This window comes from Trichechus manatus, unplaced genomic scaffold (genome assembly GCF_000243295.1).
Source record: "Trichechus manatus latirostris isolate Lorelei unplaced genomic scaffold, TriManLat1.0 scaffold00144, whole genome shotgun sequence".
In the NCBI taxonomy this organism is placed as follows: Eukaryota; Metazoa; Chordata; class Mammalia; order Sirenia; family Trichechidae; genus Trichechus; species Trichechus manatus.
Window position 1 is genome coordinate 4,641,454 of NW_004444080.1, and position 16,840 is coordinate 4,658,293.

Below are 16,840 nucleotides of genomic sequence, written 5' to 3' on the forward strand. Positions count from 1 at the left end.
AAATGTTTTGATATTTTCTGCTGTCTTCGGGGCATTTAGTAGTTATTTTTCTCGTTTATTGATTATAGATTTGTTTGTTTCATCCTTTTTTTTTATTTGGCTATGTCTGAGCAGGTGGGCTGTTCGTTCTTTGTTGTCTGCTCATCGGTGGGGATAATACTTTTCACCTCCTTCTCCAATTGGCAGGGTCAGTCGCTCAGATATGCTGCAGCAGGGCAGGTCTAGCTGATGAGGAGTTGCTGGGATGGGTTGTTTGTGGCACTTATTACAGCCACCAGGGTGGGTCAGTAATCAGTACAGGGCAGGTTCTAGTAGGCCGTGCCCGTGCTGCTTGGTGGTGTGATGTTAAGCGCTCAGTGCAGGTAGGCAGGATGGAGGGGGGAGACTGTGATGTGTGGAGCTAAGATGGGTATGGGAGAGAGGAGAGAGGAACAGGAGCCAAAAACATACAAACAAACAAAAAAGAGTGCTAGAGGAGCTTGCCGTTGGAGTGGAGCGATGAGACACTATGAAACGGAGAAAAACAAAAAAGGGAAGAAGAAAAGGATGAATAAATAAAAATTGGGAAGAAAAAAGAATAGCAAAGCTCCCTGGGAAACCACTGGTGCAGCTATGAGGTCTGGGGAAGTTGTTCCCAGGTGTTGAAGTTCAGCCTGGCTAGAAGGTGTAGAGGTATTCAGCACCAGGTATTTAGCGGACAGGAAGAGAAAGAAGATATAGAGAGACGAGAAACTGAGTAATGAAGAAATGCAAAAAGGGAAAAAGAGGGAAAAGAAAACAAAACAAATAAAAAAAAAAAAAAAAGAACAAGAAAAGCCCCCAAAAAGCAGGGAAAAAAAAATCACAAAAAAAGAAATGTCCTCAGGGATCCCTCTGCGTTTCTGCGCAAGCCGAAGGGTAGGTCCCAAGCTGCAGAGCACCACCTGGCCAGAACCAGCACTCAAGTCAAGAAAAGAAAAAGAAAACCAACAAACAATCGAAAACAAACAAACATTAAAAAAGCCCCAGGATCCCATCAGCATGGCAGCATGGACCGGGAAGCAGTTCCACACTTGAACAGAGCTCCGCAGCCCCCCAGGAAGAAACAAAGATGGGGCAGGGAGCCAGGTATTTCAGCGAAAGGTGGGGGAGGTCATGAGAGGTAAGGAAGAAATCAAAAGAAGTGGAAAAAAGCAACACCAGCAGCCAACAAATGGCACTCAGGGAGTCGGCCAGTGCAGGTGGGTGGAATCCAAGCAGCTGTTGCTTCCCGGCCAAGAGACTGTGGCCGTGGGAAGCAGAGGAGGCCGAATGGGGGTGAAGAAGGGTGGAGGGTGGGAAAGCATATATTGCCAGTTACCGGTTGTTCTGTGACCTGCTGGAAGCTCCGTGAAGCTGCTTTCTTGTACCCCCTATTTGCTGGTCTCTGATAGGAGTCCAAGATGGTGGATCTGTGCTGCGTTAGCTGATAGGGGACCTCTGCATGAATCTCTCCTTGCTCTCTGTTCTCTCTGAGCTTCTCACTCCATTTGGGGCTTGGCTAAGTTCTTTACCTCTTTATTTGATGTTTTAGGGTTTCAGATTGCTGTTTTCTCTGTTTGGCTTAGTTTTTCAGATCTTTGCTGTGGAGGGATGGTGTAGTGCTTCTGCCTAGAGTGCCATGTTGCTGGCAGTCCCAGGAACTTTTACTTTTAATAAAATACCTAGGAATTCTTCTGCCCCAAAGCTGCTGAAACAGTAGCGTAATGATGAAGTTTCTCAGCCATGTAAATTTGATCTATCACTAACAATCCACTGAATACTAACTCTATCTCCTCCTTTATAAATTGATATAGGCCATGTGGCTGTTGTTGTGTGCCTTTGAGTTGATTCCAACTCATAGTGAAACCATGTGACAGAGTAGAACTGTCCAATAGAGTTTTCTTGGTTGTAATCTAAGGGAAACAGATTGCCAGGTCTTTATCCTGTGGAGCCACTGAGTAGGTTTGAACCGCCAACCTTTTGGTTTGCAGCCAAGCACTTAACTAACTGTTAGGCCATCAGGGCGCTTCCATATTTCTTACTGTTTTTTTTGAAAGGCAGAAAAGGAAAAATACATGATAAACTCTTGATAATGTATTTACACATGTATATGGTATCAATTCTGTGGAACATATCACTAGAATACATGTTCCACATGAGCGCATATGATTCAATGTACAGCCCTTCAAAATACATAAAGTTTTGGGAAATTTCAAGTTTGAATAAGAAACATATAACTTTGTATAAAACTACAAAATGAACTACTGAATAAAATTCATGAAGAAAACTATCTGTAATCCAAATCTGATTACTGAAACAATTAAATAATTAGAACACTAATCACTTGATTCAAAATCAAATAAAAACTCTTTTCCTATAAGTTGTCTACTAAGTACATCAAAGATAAGATTTTAACTTTCAGAGTAACAAATTCTATACATAGCTTTATTTCAAAAAAGCATATCAAAAGCAGATGAAATCATATGAGAGAATTTTATATGTTGAAAAACAAATACGTGAAATAGAAATTAAGTATTTATTCTATTAATTCTGAAATTAATGAGAACTTTGTATTGAATCCTGCAGTTTTCAGTTAAAGAGAAAATCATGATTGGGAAATTATCTTCATGATTTTTGTCAATTGCTACACTGCTTAAAATTTGGTAAATTAAAAAAAATAATAAACAAATTTTAGAAGAACAATTAGGAGCATCTTAGTATGTATTCTACAAACACTGTTACATTCCAAGAGTATCTAAAAAAGAAAAGAATTTCTCTAATATCTGAAGCACCTGTGGAATACTGGAGGCAGCCTGTAGTTTAAATCAAGTATCCTTCTTGGCACTAAGACTATGTAACAATTTTCACTGGACCCCAATACTTCTTTTCTTTGTTTGATGTGAAATTCTGTTTAATGTAAAACTGAATTTTAGTAACTCTGAATATTATGCAAATCAATTATCGTATTTATAGTTTGAGAAATTAATAGTTGGATATATGTCTCAATTATATGGTTCATTTTATTTATTTAACATTTTTTCATTGAAAACCTTTTCGTGGAAATTTACAGAAGACTGAATTGAAATAGACTTTTAAATGGACTCAAAATAAGACATAAGTAGGTATATATACCCTGCTTTCACCAGACAGAGATATGAACAATGCCTGGCAGGAGCTGCCCAGGAAATTGGCACTATGGGAATTTTAACATATGTTATCTTTTTCAGTAACCTACCACAGGACCTGGTCTTCCAGTTAGACCCATTGGACCAGGTGGGCCTCTCAGAGCAATCTAGAAAACAAAATATATCAAGTTCAGGGATGCTTTACTGGAAGAACATATTAAAACACAATATTCATTTACACAAGCTACCCCAAAGTAATGCATGATCAACACAGATGTAACAGCTACATGCTAGAAGGAGTGCCAGGTTACTAAAAAATTGCAAGTTTTTAGAATGACAAAAGTCCTACATAAGTATCAGAAATTTTTTAAGTAGTTGTTAACTCATATACAATCTGTACTATATATTATAATGACTTATTCAATTATAAAAATTGAAGTAGATTTCAAAACAAGAAATGTAACACATGATAATTTACTCTTCTGAAGTGTACTTCATAATAATGTACAGACTTCTGCTCTTAAATACATAGGTACAATTCTCACTGAAAATATTTTTAGTGGTGATGAATTTGACATGCTTTGAATAAAATTTTTTCCAGCAACATTTTAGGAAAAACTATGATAATTAAAACCATACAGTAAAAAGCAAAACTGATCAGGGAGTGTTATGATAATACATTTCTTTTAACAAATCTCAAATTTTTGAAATTTAATGCTATATAGAAAAATACACTTATTTTGCATAATCATAGGTATAATGGAATGATTACATGCACTACTGTTACAGTGAATATTAGAAATGTGAAATTAGCATACTTGAAAAGCTGGATCACTTAGAATACAAGGAATAAAAATTTGATAGATGTTAAATTAGTATGATGTGCTATTTTTTAATATTAGTGTGTCTGACAGATGAATATTTACATTTATCATGGTAACAGTCATCAAAAATAATAATGCTGTAATAGAAATAATATGCACAATTATATTAGAAAAGTGCACAAGATGAAAACAGTAGAATCCCCAAAGTTCCACTACTGACTCACCATGAGATTTTGCAATATACTTCTTAATTCTTGAGATTAAATATCTGAAAAATTGGAATTATAATGCTTGCTACCTATTTTTCAAGTAGGGTAGGAGGACTAATAAACTGAGGAATTCGACAACCTCATAAAATATTTAAGCTCAAATAAGTACCTTAAATTTGTTCAAAGTAAAATAATTTATAGGATAAATTGTAGGAATAATTAATAATTTTAAAAATAATTTAGATTTGTATTATCCCAAGATCTAATAAATATTTAAATTTTTTACTACCTTTATATATGATGTAACCAAAGAATGACATCTTTACAGATTAACAGACTTAAGAAATATGTAAACAAATATTAAGAATGGATTACAACTTTCACTTATGTTTTCAAGTATGGTATATACATATAAATTTGTGATTATTAATAAAATGTTACCACAGACTAAATTATATCAGTTAGGAAGTGGGTACCATATGCATATCAACCATAAGCCTTTATTTCCTTTCCTTAAAAAGAAAATCAATTACTAGGAATAAAAATATTATATAATTTCCAATTCTTTTCTGATATATTCTTCTGATTTTCTTATACATATTTTAAGTGCAGTGTGTCTAATTTAAAAAAACGTAATTATATGTTTTATAAGTCTACCAAACCCATTGCCATCGAGTAGATTCTGACTCACAGTGACCCTATAGAATAGAGTAGCACCACCCCATATGGTTTCCAAGGAGTGGCTGATGGATTGGAACTACTGACCTTTAAGTTAATAGCCAAACACTTAACCACTGCGCCACCAGGGCTACTTACAAGCCTACAGATAATGGTAATTCTTAATTTATAAAGGATTATAAACTGAAGATGAGTTCATATTTAATAGCTTTTTAAAAAATATTATAAAATTATACCTTGGATACATATTTCAAGGTTTATTTCTTTCATACAAAAGAATGTCTAAGAAACTTAATTTTGTGGATTATTTGAGATGTCCAGAATCCAGAAAATTAAGGGGCAAAAAGTTTATTTCAAATGTTATTCTCTTAATTCTATCCACCAATCATTGACTTACACTTTACAGGAGGAAAATAACTGGATGTAAAAAACATGCAGTGCTAAGTTCTAATCCATCAATATTCTTTGAATAAAAATAGAAAATTTGTGTTATTGTGGTAGGCAGCCAGAATTATAGATGGCAATATTGTAGTCAGTTTATTAAACTGTAATATTTAAGTAAAGAAAATGTCACTACTGGGAAAAAATATAATTTTGTTATTCTTTCCACCTAAATTCAATATATTACTCAGAGTAAGTATTCTGTAAGCATATCCCATGAGCAGACACACACACACAGACACACAAACACATAGACAGAGCACAGGCTTGACAGAATTAGGTTATGATATGGGAAGACTTGTTTGTCCTTTCTTACCCGAGCCTGCTGAAGAATTGCCTGAGCCTGAGCTTCCTGAGCAGAGATAGTTGGTCCTTTGGAACTATCCCCACCATAACGAAACTAAGAAGAGATGACACGACAAACTCAAAATTAGCCTTTGCCAAATATGTTGGATTTAGATGTCATGATTACTAGAAGAAAACCATTTACTTAAAATATTGGGATTTTACAAAAGTCCAAGGAAACCATACTGAGTTATAAGATCTGGAATTTTTTTTTTTTTTTTTTAAATTCTCCTTCTGCCCCTTGTGAAAAATCTCTAGGCCACAATTCACCACTTGTAGCGGGAACATATTAGAGACTCCTTTCTAATTCTAAATTCTATAATCTCTAAAAACTCTGAAATAAACCATTTTTCATTTTTTTACATATATAAGAAAATACTCCTTCATTCATTTGTAAAAATTTTTAATGTACTAAGTTTGACAGTGGTTATAGATCAGTCATTATTTAGTTGAGCAAAACTTTTAGACTCACCATGAATATAGAGAAAATTATCCTTGATATATATTCATTTTGTTTACCTGTTCTCAAGTAATTCTACTGGAAAAGTGATCCACCTTAATACTCCTCCAAAAATTTCTAAAACTCTGTTTTAATTTCAAGCCAAAATGAATTATGAGTCAATTTTTCACTCTAAGTATTCATTTCTTAAAACTTTACTATGTTTACCTTGATAAATCAAATACAATTTTTTTCAGATCACTGGGTCAAATAACCTTAAAAAGGAATCTTTCACTGAATAAGTGTTGAATAATGGATAATGACATATCTTTAGACAGTTTCAATTATAGTGTATATGGTGATAAATATTATATTAATATTACTTTAAGTAACATTTGAAATGTATGTCAATGATAAGAATCAGGATAAACCGCATGATTGGAAATATTTTTTTAAAAACCTCTAACCTTTGTTACCAGGAGTCAAATCAAATAATGTAACCTTGATTCTAATGCAAATAATGATATTTATTAGAATTTTATTGTTTAGTAAAATTTCCCTTAATTTCCTACAATCAGATTGCTTTCCAGTATCTCTACCTCATAGAATGGTTTTTAGATGATTGTTCTGTAATATGGTTCAACAATATTTTCAGGAACAAGGTGGCAAAATATCAAGTCATCTTTATAATAATAAAAGGACCTACCGGTAACATTAACATGGTACCAGGAGGGCCAGGCAGACCATCAGCCCCTGGCAAGCCAGGACGTCCTGGTAGGCCCTAGGAAAGTAAATGGCATAATTAAATAAATAATAAAATAATCAACATTTATTACAAGTAGAATAACTTTTATTAACATAATTCTATACAATTTACTTTGCATTTGCTCGCTCCATCTTGGTTAATCTTCTTCAAGAAAATATACCTAGAAAGGGTTGTATTTTATTGCACTAGTTTTAGGTGATTTTAATAATGTCTGATTATTAATGCATAATCCAATTAAGATAAGAATTTTGCTCTGAGTTTATTCAGAGCCTCAAACTATATAAGATACAAAGTTCATGTATATTTTGGGGAGAATCAGCACTTGAGAATCAAGTGAGTGATTCAAGTTTGGATCTTGCAGTTAGATAAGACAGAGTCCAAAGTAAATGATAAAAGATTTATTTAAAATATATTTAAGTATTCTTTACAATATAAATAATTAATAATTTATTTTGAATGCTTGATGAGATATTGCACATGTAGTTTATATATGACTGTGGTATCTGTTTAGAAACACAAAACATATCTATCATTATACAGAATATGAAATATATATGCATCTATACATGAGTAGGGTGACTCATAGTTACAAAATATATGTTCATAAGCTTTCAATATAAGTAGGCTTATTTTTTGACAATCCAGTCCTACTTGGGGGTGGTAAATTCTAAACTTAATAAATAGATACAAAAGATACAACTCAAACCATGCACTCAATATAAAAGCTCTGCAGCAACACTTTTCAAATGTTAATTTCTTATAAAAGTTAACACATCTTGACTATAACATTGTCTCTAGATTGACAGGATTCTATTTCATTTCTAATATAAACTAAATAGGTTCTCTATAAGCTTTAAAAACTTTCACAGAAAGGTAAAACACCTGCTTCTATAAGCAAATCATTACTTCAAATCCTAACAAATCTAGGTTGATAGGTATAAATTCTCCTTCATAAAACATTGTCTCTTTTTTTTTTGCTCATTTATATGTCTGTATTTTTAAGGAACAGTGTAAAGATATAAATTTATAACCTGGAATAGAGTTTTAAAGTCAGTAAGTTATACTGCAAAATTTCTTAAAAAATTATTAAAGAATTTACAAACGAAAATATTAATTAAGGTGACTGGTTACAAATAAATGTCTACACCAAACTGGACATTCCAGATTAAGTGAGATCATGTAAGAAGTCACATTTTCATAGTACATTGCTTATGCCCTCTGACCTTAAATAGCTACCATCCAGGTCAGACTTCCTGAAATATGATAAAATCTTGTATTCATTGAGCCTAAACTAAAAAGAGGGTTTGCCTTTTAATTGTAAACGTATAAAAATTATCAGTCATTTACATGTCTGACCCTTTCTAAGCACTATTTTAAAAAGGGTAAAAGCAAAAACAAAAATCCACGAATATATTGGCTATTCAAGGATGGGGAAAAAGAGGGAAGAAAAAAAGCAAAGCACAATAGAAATGGGAAAAGGCTTTAAGGCTTTTACAAGAAGAGACTGGAGAGACTTAATGAAAACTTGACCTGTTTCACCATGTGACCTAGGAATTGATCTTCAAATCAGAATTTCAGGCTTATTAATTCATTCTATCAGCATCTAATTAAATACCTACGAGAGTTTCAGGAACATACGTGGGATTTGGATTTGAAGGACTGAATCTAATGTAAAGGATTCCTATCACATTGGAAAATGAGTGAGAATAAAAGTTTGCTTATTAATTATAGCGCAGATAAATGCACATTCTTTAATCTTTCTATTAAAATTATAGCTAGAAAAACTAACTAAAAAGTTATACAACAGGGAATTAATAGACATTTCCCCCCGCCCAGAAGGATAACATGTTAAACTTCTAGAATACTTTTTAATTCTTTTATTCTGTATTACATGTTTTTGTAATGAGGTAATACTTCACTTACCCTGTCACCAGGGTCACCAGGAGGTCCAGTGGGGCCTTGTAGACCTGGAGGACCCATAAGACCCTATGGAGAAATAAGCCATGATCTGAGTCAGGTTCCTAACCTCATTAGTATTCAAGAAAATTTGTCCCATTAAAATCAAAGAAGAGCTCATTTGTGTTTCATAAATATACACTTGTCTCCCAAACAATTGCCCTATTTACCTCTCTGTGAAAAGACAACATATAGGAACCACTTTATGGCTAGCTCCATTGTTCCTCTATGAAGCTGCTCTCAGGGAGGAGGCAGACATTCCAAGGAAAAGCAGGAAAGGAGGGTGTGCCAATATAAAGTCCCCAAGGTAGAAGTCGGTTCCCAGTTCTCACTGAAAAAATGGTTTACTCATAAAACTAGACCTCAAAAATGTGAGAGCAAAGTTGAAAAAATGGAAATCATTTAGCTTGAAGGCATTTTTACATTTTCTTTTATGGATAGCAAAGATTTAAAGGCATCAGCATCATATATTACTTCAGATGACAAGAATTTAATTCCACAAAAGAGAGAGGAATTTTTTTATAAGGTCAGATCAGTACAACTAGTTTGAATAAAGACATACTAAGTGACATTGCCTTACTAAGAAACGGCAATGGAAAATAAATTAGTACAGATAACACAGCTACAGTCAAACTGTTGTTGTTGTGTGCCTTCATGTCAATTCTGATTCATAGCAACCCTACAGAACACCGTACAACTGCCCCATAGGGTCTCCTAGGCTGTAATCCTTACAAGAGCAGATCGCCAGGTTTTTTCTCCCTCAGAGCCGCTTAGTGGGTTCAAATTGCTGACCTTCTGGTTAACAGCCAAATACTTAACTATTGTGTCACCAGGGCTCCCTTATAATCAACCTAGAACTCTCAATCCCATTCTTACATAGACATATATCTATACCTTTTTTATAAAAATAAGGATGTCTTTTCTTTACTTTCAGAATTTTCAGTAGAAAGTTAAAAATGATGCTAAAAGATGCAGAGATATTTAGGCTACAAAAAATATTTAAAACAAAATTTAACTCCAGATCACTCAAAAGAGTGTCAGTTTGACGGCCAAATGTGAAGAAGGGAGATCAAGGCCACCAGCTTCCCTGAAGAGATGCTTGCCTCTATAATGCTATATTCTAATTAGTCTAAAATATATGAATTCAATGCTGTAATGGCACTCTTATATAAATATAAAAAAAAATTGAAGCCGAAAGAACTTTAAAACATTTACATACCGCAGGTCCTGCTGGCCCTGGTGGGCCTTCAATAAGCATACCCTATAATAAAAAGTGATAGAGAATCATTACCAGAGAAATATAGCCCCCAACCTCTTAACTAAGAAAGTACTATATTACTGTATTTTAAAAAGTGAATTCTCTATTCCTACTGTCTAAAAGGAAAGGAGGAAATTCAAAGTGATAGAAATCTCTGCCCTCAAAGAATCTTCAAAATAATTAGAGAAAATAAATAGCAATACAGTCATGTGTCACTTAACACCCATGATACTTTCCATGAAATAGGATGTTATACGATTTGGACATTATGCAGACACCATATTATATACTTAGCAAAGCTATATGGGATACTGCTGCTATCACTAGCACTGGTTTTGCTGCTTTGGGAATCCATGATGCATTTCACAGTAATATTTTAAAATAAAATTAAACAGAGAGACAACACTACAATACTCAAGAGACACAAGATATATGAGATGGGATGCTGCTGCCTATGAGTCGAAGCATACACTGTTATACAATAAACTTTTAATTTGTAAGTAGGGAAACAAACCAAAAACCAAAGCTGTTGCCAGCAAGTTGATTCTGACTAATAGTGACCCTATAGGACAAAGCAGAACTGCCCTATAAGGTTTCTGAGGAGCAGCTGGTGGATTTGAACTGCCAACCTTTTGGTTAGCAGCTGTAGCTCTTAACCACTGTAGGGAAAGTTCACATTAAAATAATGATAGAAAGTGCAGTACACATGTAAGTCAGTAACATAGGCATTCATTATGACTATCAAGATACATGTATTATAGGTTGTATATGTACTGTACCATTATGTGCCTGGCAGCACAATCACTTTGTATACAAGAGATATGAGATACACGTGTTACATGTGAGAAGCTGTTGCATTTTGCTATGTCCGTTTATGTCTGCTACATCCTGTTCTCCAACTGGGATTTCTGAACTCTATTATAACCATATGGGACCACAGATGCATATGTGGTGGGACTTTGCCCAAACAGACGTCATGTGGCACATGACTGCATTAAGATAAATTATATCAGAAAGGAGAATATGTTAAGTGTTTCCATGAAGGACACAGAAAAGACAGTTGGTCAAGATTTCCCTATCACCCAGAATAATTCCTGGCACAAACCATGAACTTCATAAACATTTGCTATGTTAATGAATGTGTGGAAATAAATAGCGCTAACCACCTTTGTTCAGGGAAAGGGGAGAAAAGTCCAGACAAAAGTAATGGATGTAAATATACAATAAGTTCTTAAATAATCAGGAGACTAGAGTAGCATTTCAGGATAAGAACACATTTATAAAAGGTTTATGACTCTACTGCTATTTTAGATTACTGAAAATTGCTGTCATTTAAAAAGCTCGTTGCACATTTTTATAACAAAAACAAATTAATTCTGAAAAAAAAACTTTTAAAACATTTGGTGAGCATATGACATGCTTTAAAGATTTTGGATTTATAGAGTAGATGATTAACAATGTCCTTAAAGCTGTATCTTGTTAGATATATATATATATATATATATATACACACACACACACATATACATACACATATTACTTTTAATGTTATTGAAGATTCCAAAATGATTTTCATGGTTCTGAGACAGTTAAACATATAGTTTGGTTCTAATTGGTTTTCCTAGATTGTAGATTCGAGGGAACAAGAGTAAAATTGCTTCCCAATAAAAATTTGCTTCTTACCGATAAGTATTAATATACTTATGATATTGGTAAGAAGCAAATTTTTATTATTAAACATTAATATAAACAGAAAATCACTTTTGGAATAAGTTACAACTTTTTTCTGTGGAAGAAGAGGAAGAGAAATTTAAAAATATATTTTTATATTATTACTTGATACAATTTGGATATGAAACAAGTAAGTAATTATGTAAGATATATTTCTAACAATGTCAAGTTCTAGAAATCACAGGAAAAAAAATTACTGGATTGAAAACTACAAGAGCTGATGTACTGTTATAGCTCGACCACCAAACATTTGAAACCTATGAAAAGTTACTTTAAACCCTTTAGAGCTCATACTCCTTTGCCGTAAAATGATAAAGTTAGACTAGACAAATCTCAGATAACTTCCAATTCCACTTTACTTCCACAAATGGTCTTACTAATATACTTATCTGTGTCAGATTAGAAACATTGTGGACAGCAGGATTTTCAGTAGTAATACATGAACATACGTAATAATCTAAGATAATGGTTAAAAAAAAAACCATTGCCATTGAGTCAATTCCGACTCATAGCAACCCTATAGGACAGAGTACAACTTCCCCATAGAGTTTCCAGGGAGTGGCTGGTGGATCACCAAACTACCAACCTTTTGGTTAGCAGCCAAGCTCTTAACCACTGTGCCACTAGGGCTCCAAGATGATGGTAGCCAATAATATAAATCAAATAACTGTACCTAACTTTAAAATGTGTTTATGTGAGTACTTACAGGTTCAACTACTGCTGGTTCTCCTTTCTGCCCTTTTTCTCCATATGCTCCATGGCCATTTATCTGTTGAATAAACATTCAAAATAGCCTAAATGTCTTTAGGTACATAAGGCTATTTTCAAATTTAAAAAAGGAGGGTGGGGGAGACAGAATTTAACCATCAAAACACATTTAAAACAGTCTATTAAAAATAAATGTTTTCTTAATAAAAAAGTTATTAAAGGTTTAAACTGTTCAAAAATAAAAGAAATGTATATTAAACAATACTGAATCTTGAAATGAGATTGATTGCGGCTTGAAAACATAGTAAGACAAAGACTTTTGTAGACCTCAATTCATTATTTCAAGGTATTAAGAAGTGTTATCAGATTAAATTTAATAAAATATCATAAAGATTAGAAAATAGACATATTATTCAGAATAATAATGATTATGTTGCAATCTTATAAATGGCATGAAACATAGGTTTCAATTCTATTCAAGATTTATACTTTAAAATAAAGACTCCAGTGGTGAGGCCAGCAGATACAACTCCTAAAAATCCCCAAGAGAAAGTGTCAATCAAGGTGTTCTATTAGTAATGACTATTCACAATTTACAAAAGAACAGAACCTGTATTTTAAACCTGAAAAGACATCAAGATGTACATGAAAATACACCAAAAATAATAGATACTATGACATAGAGCCTAATACTGACTTACGCTTGTTTCTGTGATATCAGTTTCTGCTGGTACACCTGGACCAAATTCTTCAGTAGTAGGGCTTGTTGGTTTATCTTCATAGTCTTTATATTCATAAAAATCATATTCGCCTAAATCTCCATCTACCAGAAGATCAGAGTCCCTGCCGTCTATTCCTCTGTTTCCATATAATGTATCCTCAGAATTTTTCCTCTGGGAATCATAATCCTCTCCAGTTAGGTATTCTTCAGTAAATACATCTTCAACTGGATTTGGCTATTAATTTAAATTGTAAGGAAGTGGAGAACATGAAGTTTACTGTTAGTAAAGCAAGGTAAGCAATTGCAGTGGCGGTTTGATGCCCCCCCATGGAAAGCGACTGGAGTACTACCAAGCAAGCTATACCGTGAACTTGAAGGCCTGAAAAGCTAGCCTTTCAGGAAAATTGAAAGAAATATATCTGTACATTGATATGTACAAAGAAATATTGCTTTCAAGGTATTTTTCCCAATAAACTGCAAATATTCACATGGAGTCAAGATGTGTATTTGCTTGCTCCATTTAAAAAAAAAAAAAGTATTAGTCAATTTGATTTTTACTTTACAGTTTAAGATTTGAACAAATAAAATACACATATAGTTCAATCGTTGCTTAATTTTCAAATTTCACACAGAACTTTGTCATTAAATACAATTGTTACCTGGATAAACCATGTAGGTTTCACTCTCAAAACAATAAATAAAATATTAATATTAATATAAATCAACATTTATTATTGCAATGATTAAGCAGATAATTTAGTATATAGGGGGGTATTCACTCATCAGAGTACTTTAAAACAAATAAAATATAAATTATACTGTGCAAATTTAAGGCAATGAAATAGAATATATCACTGTGTAAGCTTATAATGAGTAGAGAATAAATATTCACTTCAAAGTAAAGATTACAATAATAAGACTTCCTCAGAAATACTGAAAAGTAAAATCTCATAAAATTTTATTTTTCTCATAAGCAATTCCTTATTAATATCACAAATCTAAATCATACGTATTATGCAAATTCTTTGGTCTTATGATTATGATGATATACAAATTAAATGTTTTGTCTTGCTAGTCTTTGAATTTCATTTTTAAATAACTTGTTTTCTATGACTCAGTGAGTCTAGATGACAGAGTTTCATTGAAGAATTATATGGTATTACACTACAAACATGTGAATGAAAATATATCTATAAATGGTTAATTTAGTAAATGTTCAGTGATCATAAAATTTGGACTCATAGATAAGGAGAATATACCATCTACAGAAGTCATATATTATCCAGGGTCAGAATATTACTATATTCATAGCTCTGAACTAAAGATCTGGATGAATCTGGGTAGGTAAATAAATATCTTCTATCAAGATATCCATTTTTGGAAAAGTATTAATTTGGACTAGATAAACATTAAAATTCATTCTTGCCCTAAAATTTTATTATTCTAAATTATCTGTTTGCATGTAAAGCACCACTAGTTTGTCTCATTGGAACACATGTTACATAAATTTTCTAATAACTAAATTACTCAGATAATCCTCATACCCATTTTCTGAAAAAATTATAAAGCATTATATGCCAGATATATTAGCAAATATAAACTGAACTCCGTATGCTCATTTTTTCAGAATTAGAATGTATGTTTAGTGTGTCATTCAGGAAGACTGTTCGGTTTGTACCTCTATGTATTAAAACATTTTCATAGAAAGTAATGGAAAAAGTTAAGATATATTATTTTAATCCTAAACAACATCACATCCTTAACATATTTGGAAATGTAAAGAGCTATTAAAATGTATTAAGACTACATTTTTCTAAACACTGGTTGTCACAAAAATGCATGATTATTGGTCATATGGAATAAACTCTAATTGTATCATTTGATCATACAATTTTCACTTTAAAGGATTTTCCTCCTCAACCTCAGATCATGTTGTGAAAACCCATTGTCACAACATGTTGAGAACCCGCTGTCCAGGAGCAAGCAAGAGAATGAAAGCAGCCAATTCAGTTTGATCAATTTAGCAATTGCATGAAGCAAAGTATCATGCAAAATCTGAATTGGAATTGATTTGAAATGAACTGCTTTCAGTAATAGCAAACCAATGCTATTGTTTCTCTTACCTCTATAAAAGAAAGAAAACATTGAAGTGTTCAGAGATTATAGATTCATCCAGAGTGAGATATGTCAAGGTTTACTACCCATTTTGAAAAGTGGGATGGTGACTGAACCCTGTCTATGTGTATTACCTCATTTGTACCAGATACACGTCTAGGAGATTCTGTCTGGTAACTTTCCATTGTTCCGTAGTTGTATTCTTGAAAATCGTCAATGATATTCACCTAATGATAGATTCAAAAGGAAAACAATTAGTAAAAAAGCAAAGCAACATCAAATATAAGGAAATCATGATTTAATTGTGTTACAGTATTAGCCAAATGAGTATTTATCTAGTTGGGTTAGGACTATGACTTATCATCAGAGATCTTCCAGCTTATCTAGGATAGATCTTGATTGTTTTTTCTTTGCTACCTTTACCCCTAGTTTGGCTTTTGCTGTTGCTTGATAACTTTTCTTCTTCTTGGATGCAAATTTTTCAGATTTGGGGGGTGTAAACTTTTTGGACTTTTCCTCTGACTTAGTAGTCACTGTCCTCGTCTTCTTTTTGAAATTTGATTTCTTTTTCTGTAAAATGTGGTGAAAGATGGAATGGAAAACATAAATAAAATGAAAAGGGAAATAAAGAGCGTGAATGAAAGGAAGGGTAAGCAAAATGAACATCATTCCTTCTGGACTGCTACTGTGAAAAAAAATCAGTTATTGGTTTGTAGAAATAGGCTGAATGAAAAGTTTATGATAAGTCTGAGGAACAGACAACATGAGGAACCACAGGACAACAAACAGCAGGACACCACATACAAAGGAGCTACTTTGTTTTTACCTCTGTTTGTGCTATTGTCTCCTCTGTTACAGTGGGTCTCTCTGTTACACTTTCAGCCTCTTTATAGTCTGCTTCCCCATACTCATAGTCATATTCGATTATATCCTCAGGTTCATACTACATTGCAAAGGAAAAAATATCAGTCAACTGTGTTAGTTGCAAGTAATATATTAACAAAGTGGGAATCATCTTAACTTTTACTTGGAGTAAACGTTAAGAGACAAGATAATACGGTCATTCTTTAAAAGGTATTGTGTGTATTAGACAGAAGTATTATACTTTCTTACACACAGTATAATAACATAGGAGTAAAAAAGCAAGTTTTCTAAGAGCAGAATAGTGGTTAGGACTGTGAGGAAACTGTAGGTGTTGAATATTAATATTAGCAATTATATACATGGACATAGTTGTAAACTATTTATGTTAATTTTGATTCATAAAAATTGTTATACACTGTTCCTCCATAAGAATTTCACAGTAATTTGAATGGGTATATATATTTTTAAATTTAACTGCACATTTAAAAATAAAAACATGGAGAGTAATTTTCCCTAGTATGAAAGAACTTTCAGGTCTTATGGTGAGAAGGAAGAGGGGAGAGGAGGGAAGAAGAAGACACGAAACACAAAATGAATCTAAAATCTAACAGGAATGCTGGGATCAATGGAAAAAGATGTAAAAAACTTATTCAGACATCT

General features: G+C 33.0%; 1 protein-coding gene across 1 annotated transcript in view; it reads right to left on the minus strand.

The window, feature by feature from the left end:
• The window catches only part of COL11A1 (collagen type XI alpha 1 chain), a 235,940-nt gene that overhangs the window by 139,222 nt on the left and 79,878 nt on the right, over positions 1-16,840 (minus strand). Inside the window, exons 6-14 of the mRNA XM_004385738.2 lie at positions 16,143-16,259; positions 15,451-15,543; positions 13,182-13,436; positions 12,479-12,541; positions 10,003-10,044; positions 8,751-8,813; positions 6,768-6,842; positions 5,594-5,677; positions 3,236-3,292 (exon numbers count right to left, since the gene is read on the minus strand). Coding sequence (XP_004385795.1) covers positions 3,236-3,292; positions 5,594-5,677; positions 6,768-6,842; positions 8,751-8,813; positions 10,003-10,044; positions 12,479-12,541; positions 13,182-13,436; positions 15,451-15,543; positions 16,143-16,259 — 849 coding nt within the window. The remainder of the gene's footprint in view (positions 1-3,235; positions 3,293-5,593; positions 5,678-6,767; positions 6,843-8,750; positions 8,814-10,002; positions 10,045-12,478; positions 12,542-13,181; positions 13,437-15,450; positions 15,544-16,142; positions 16,260-16,840) is intronic.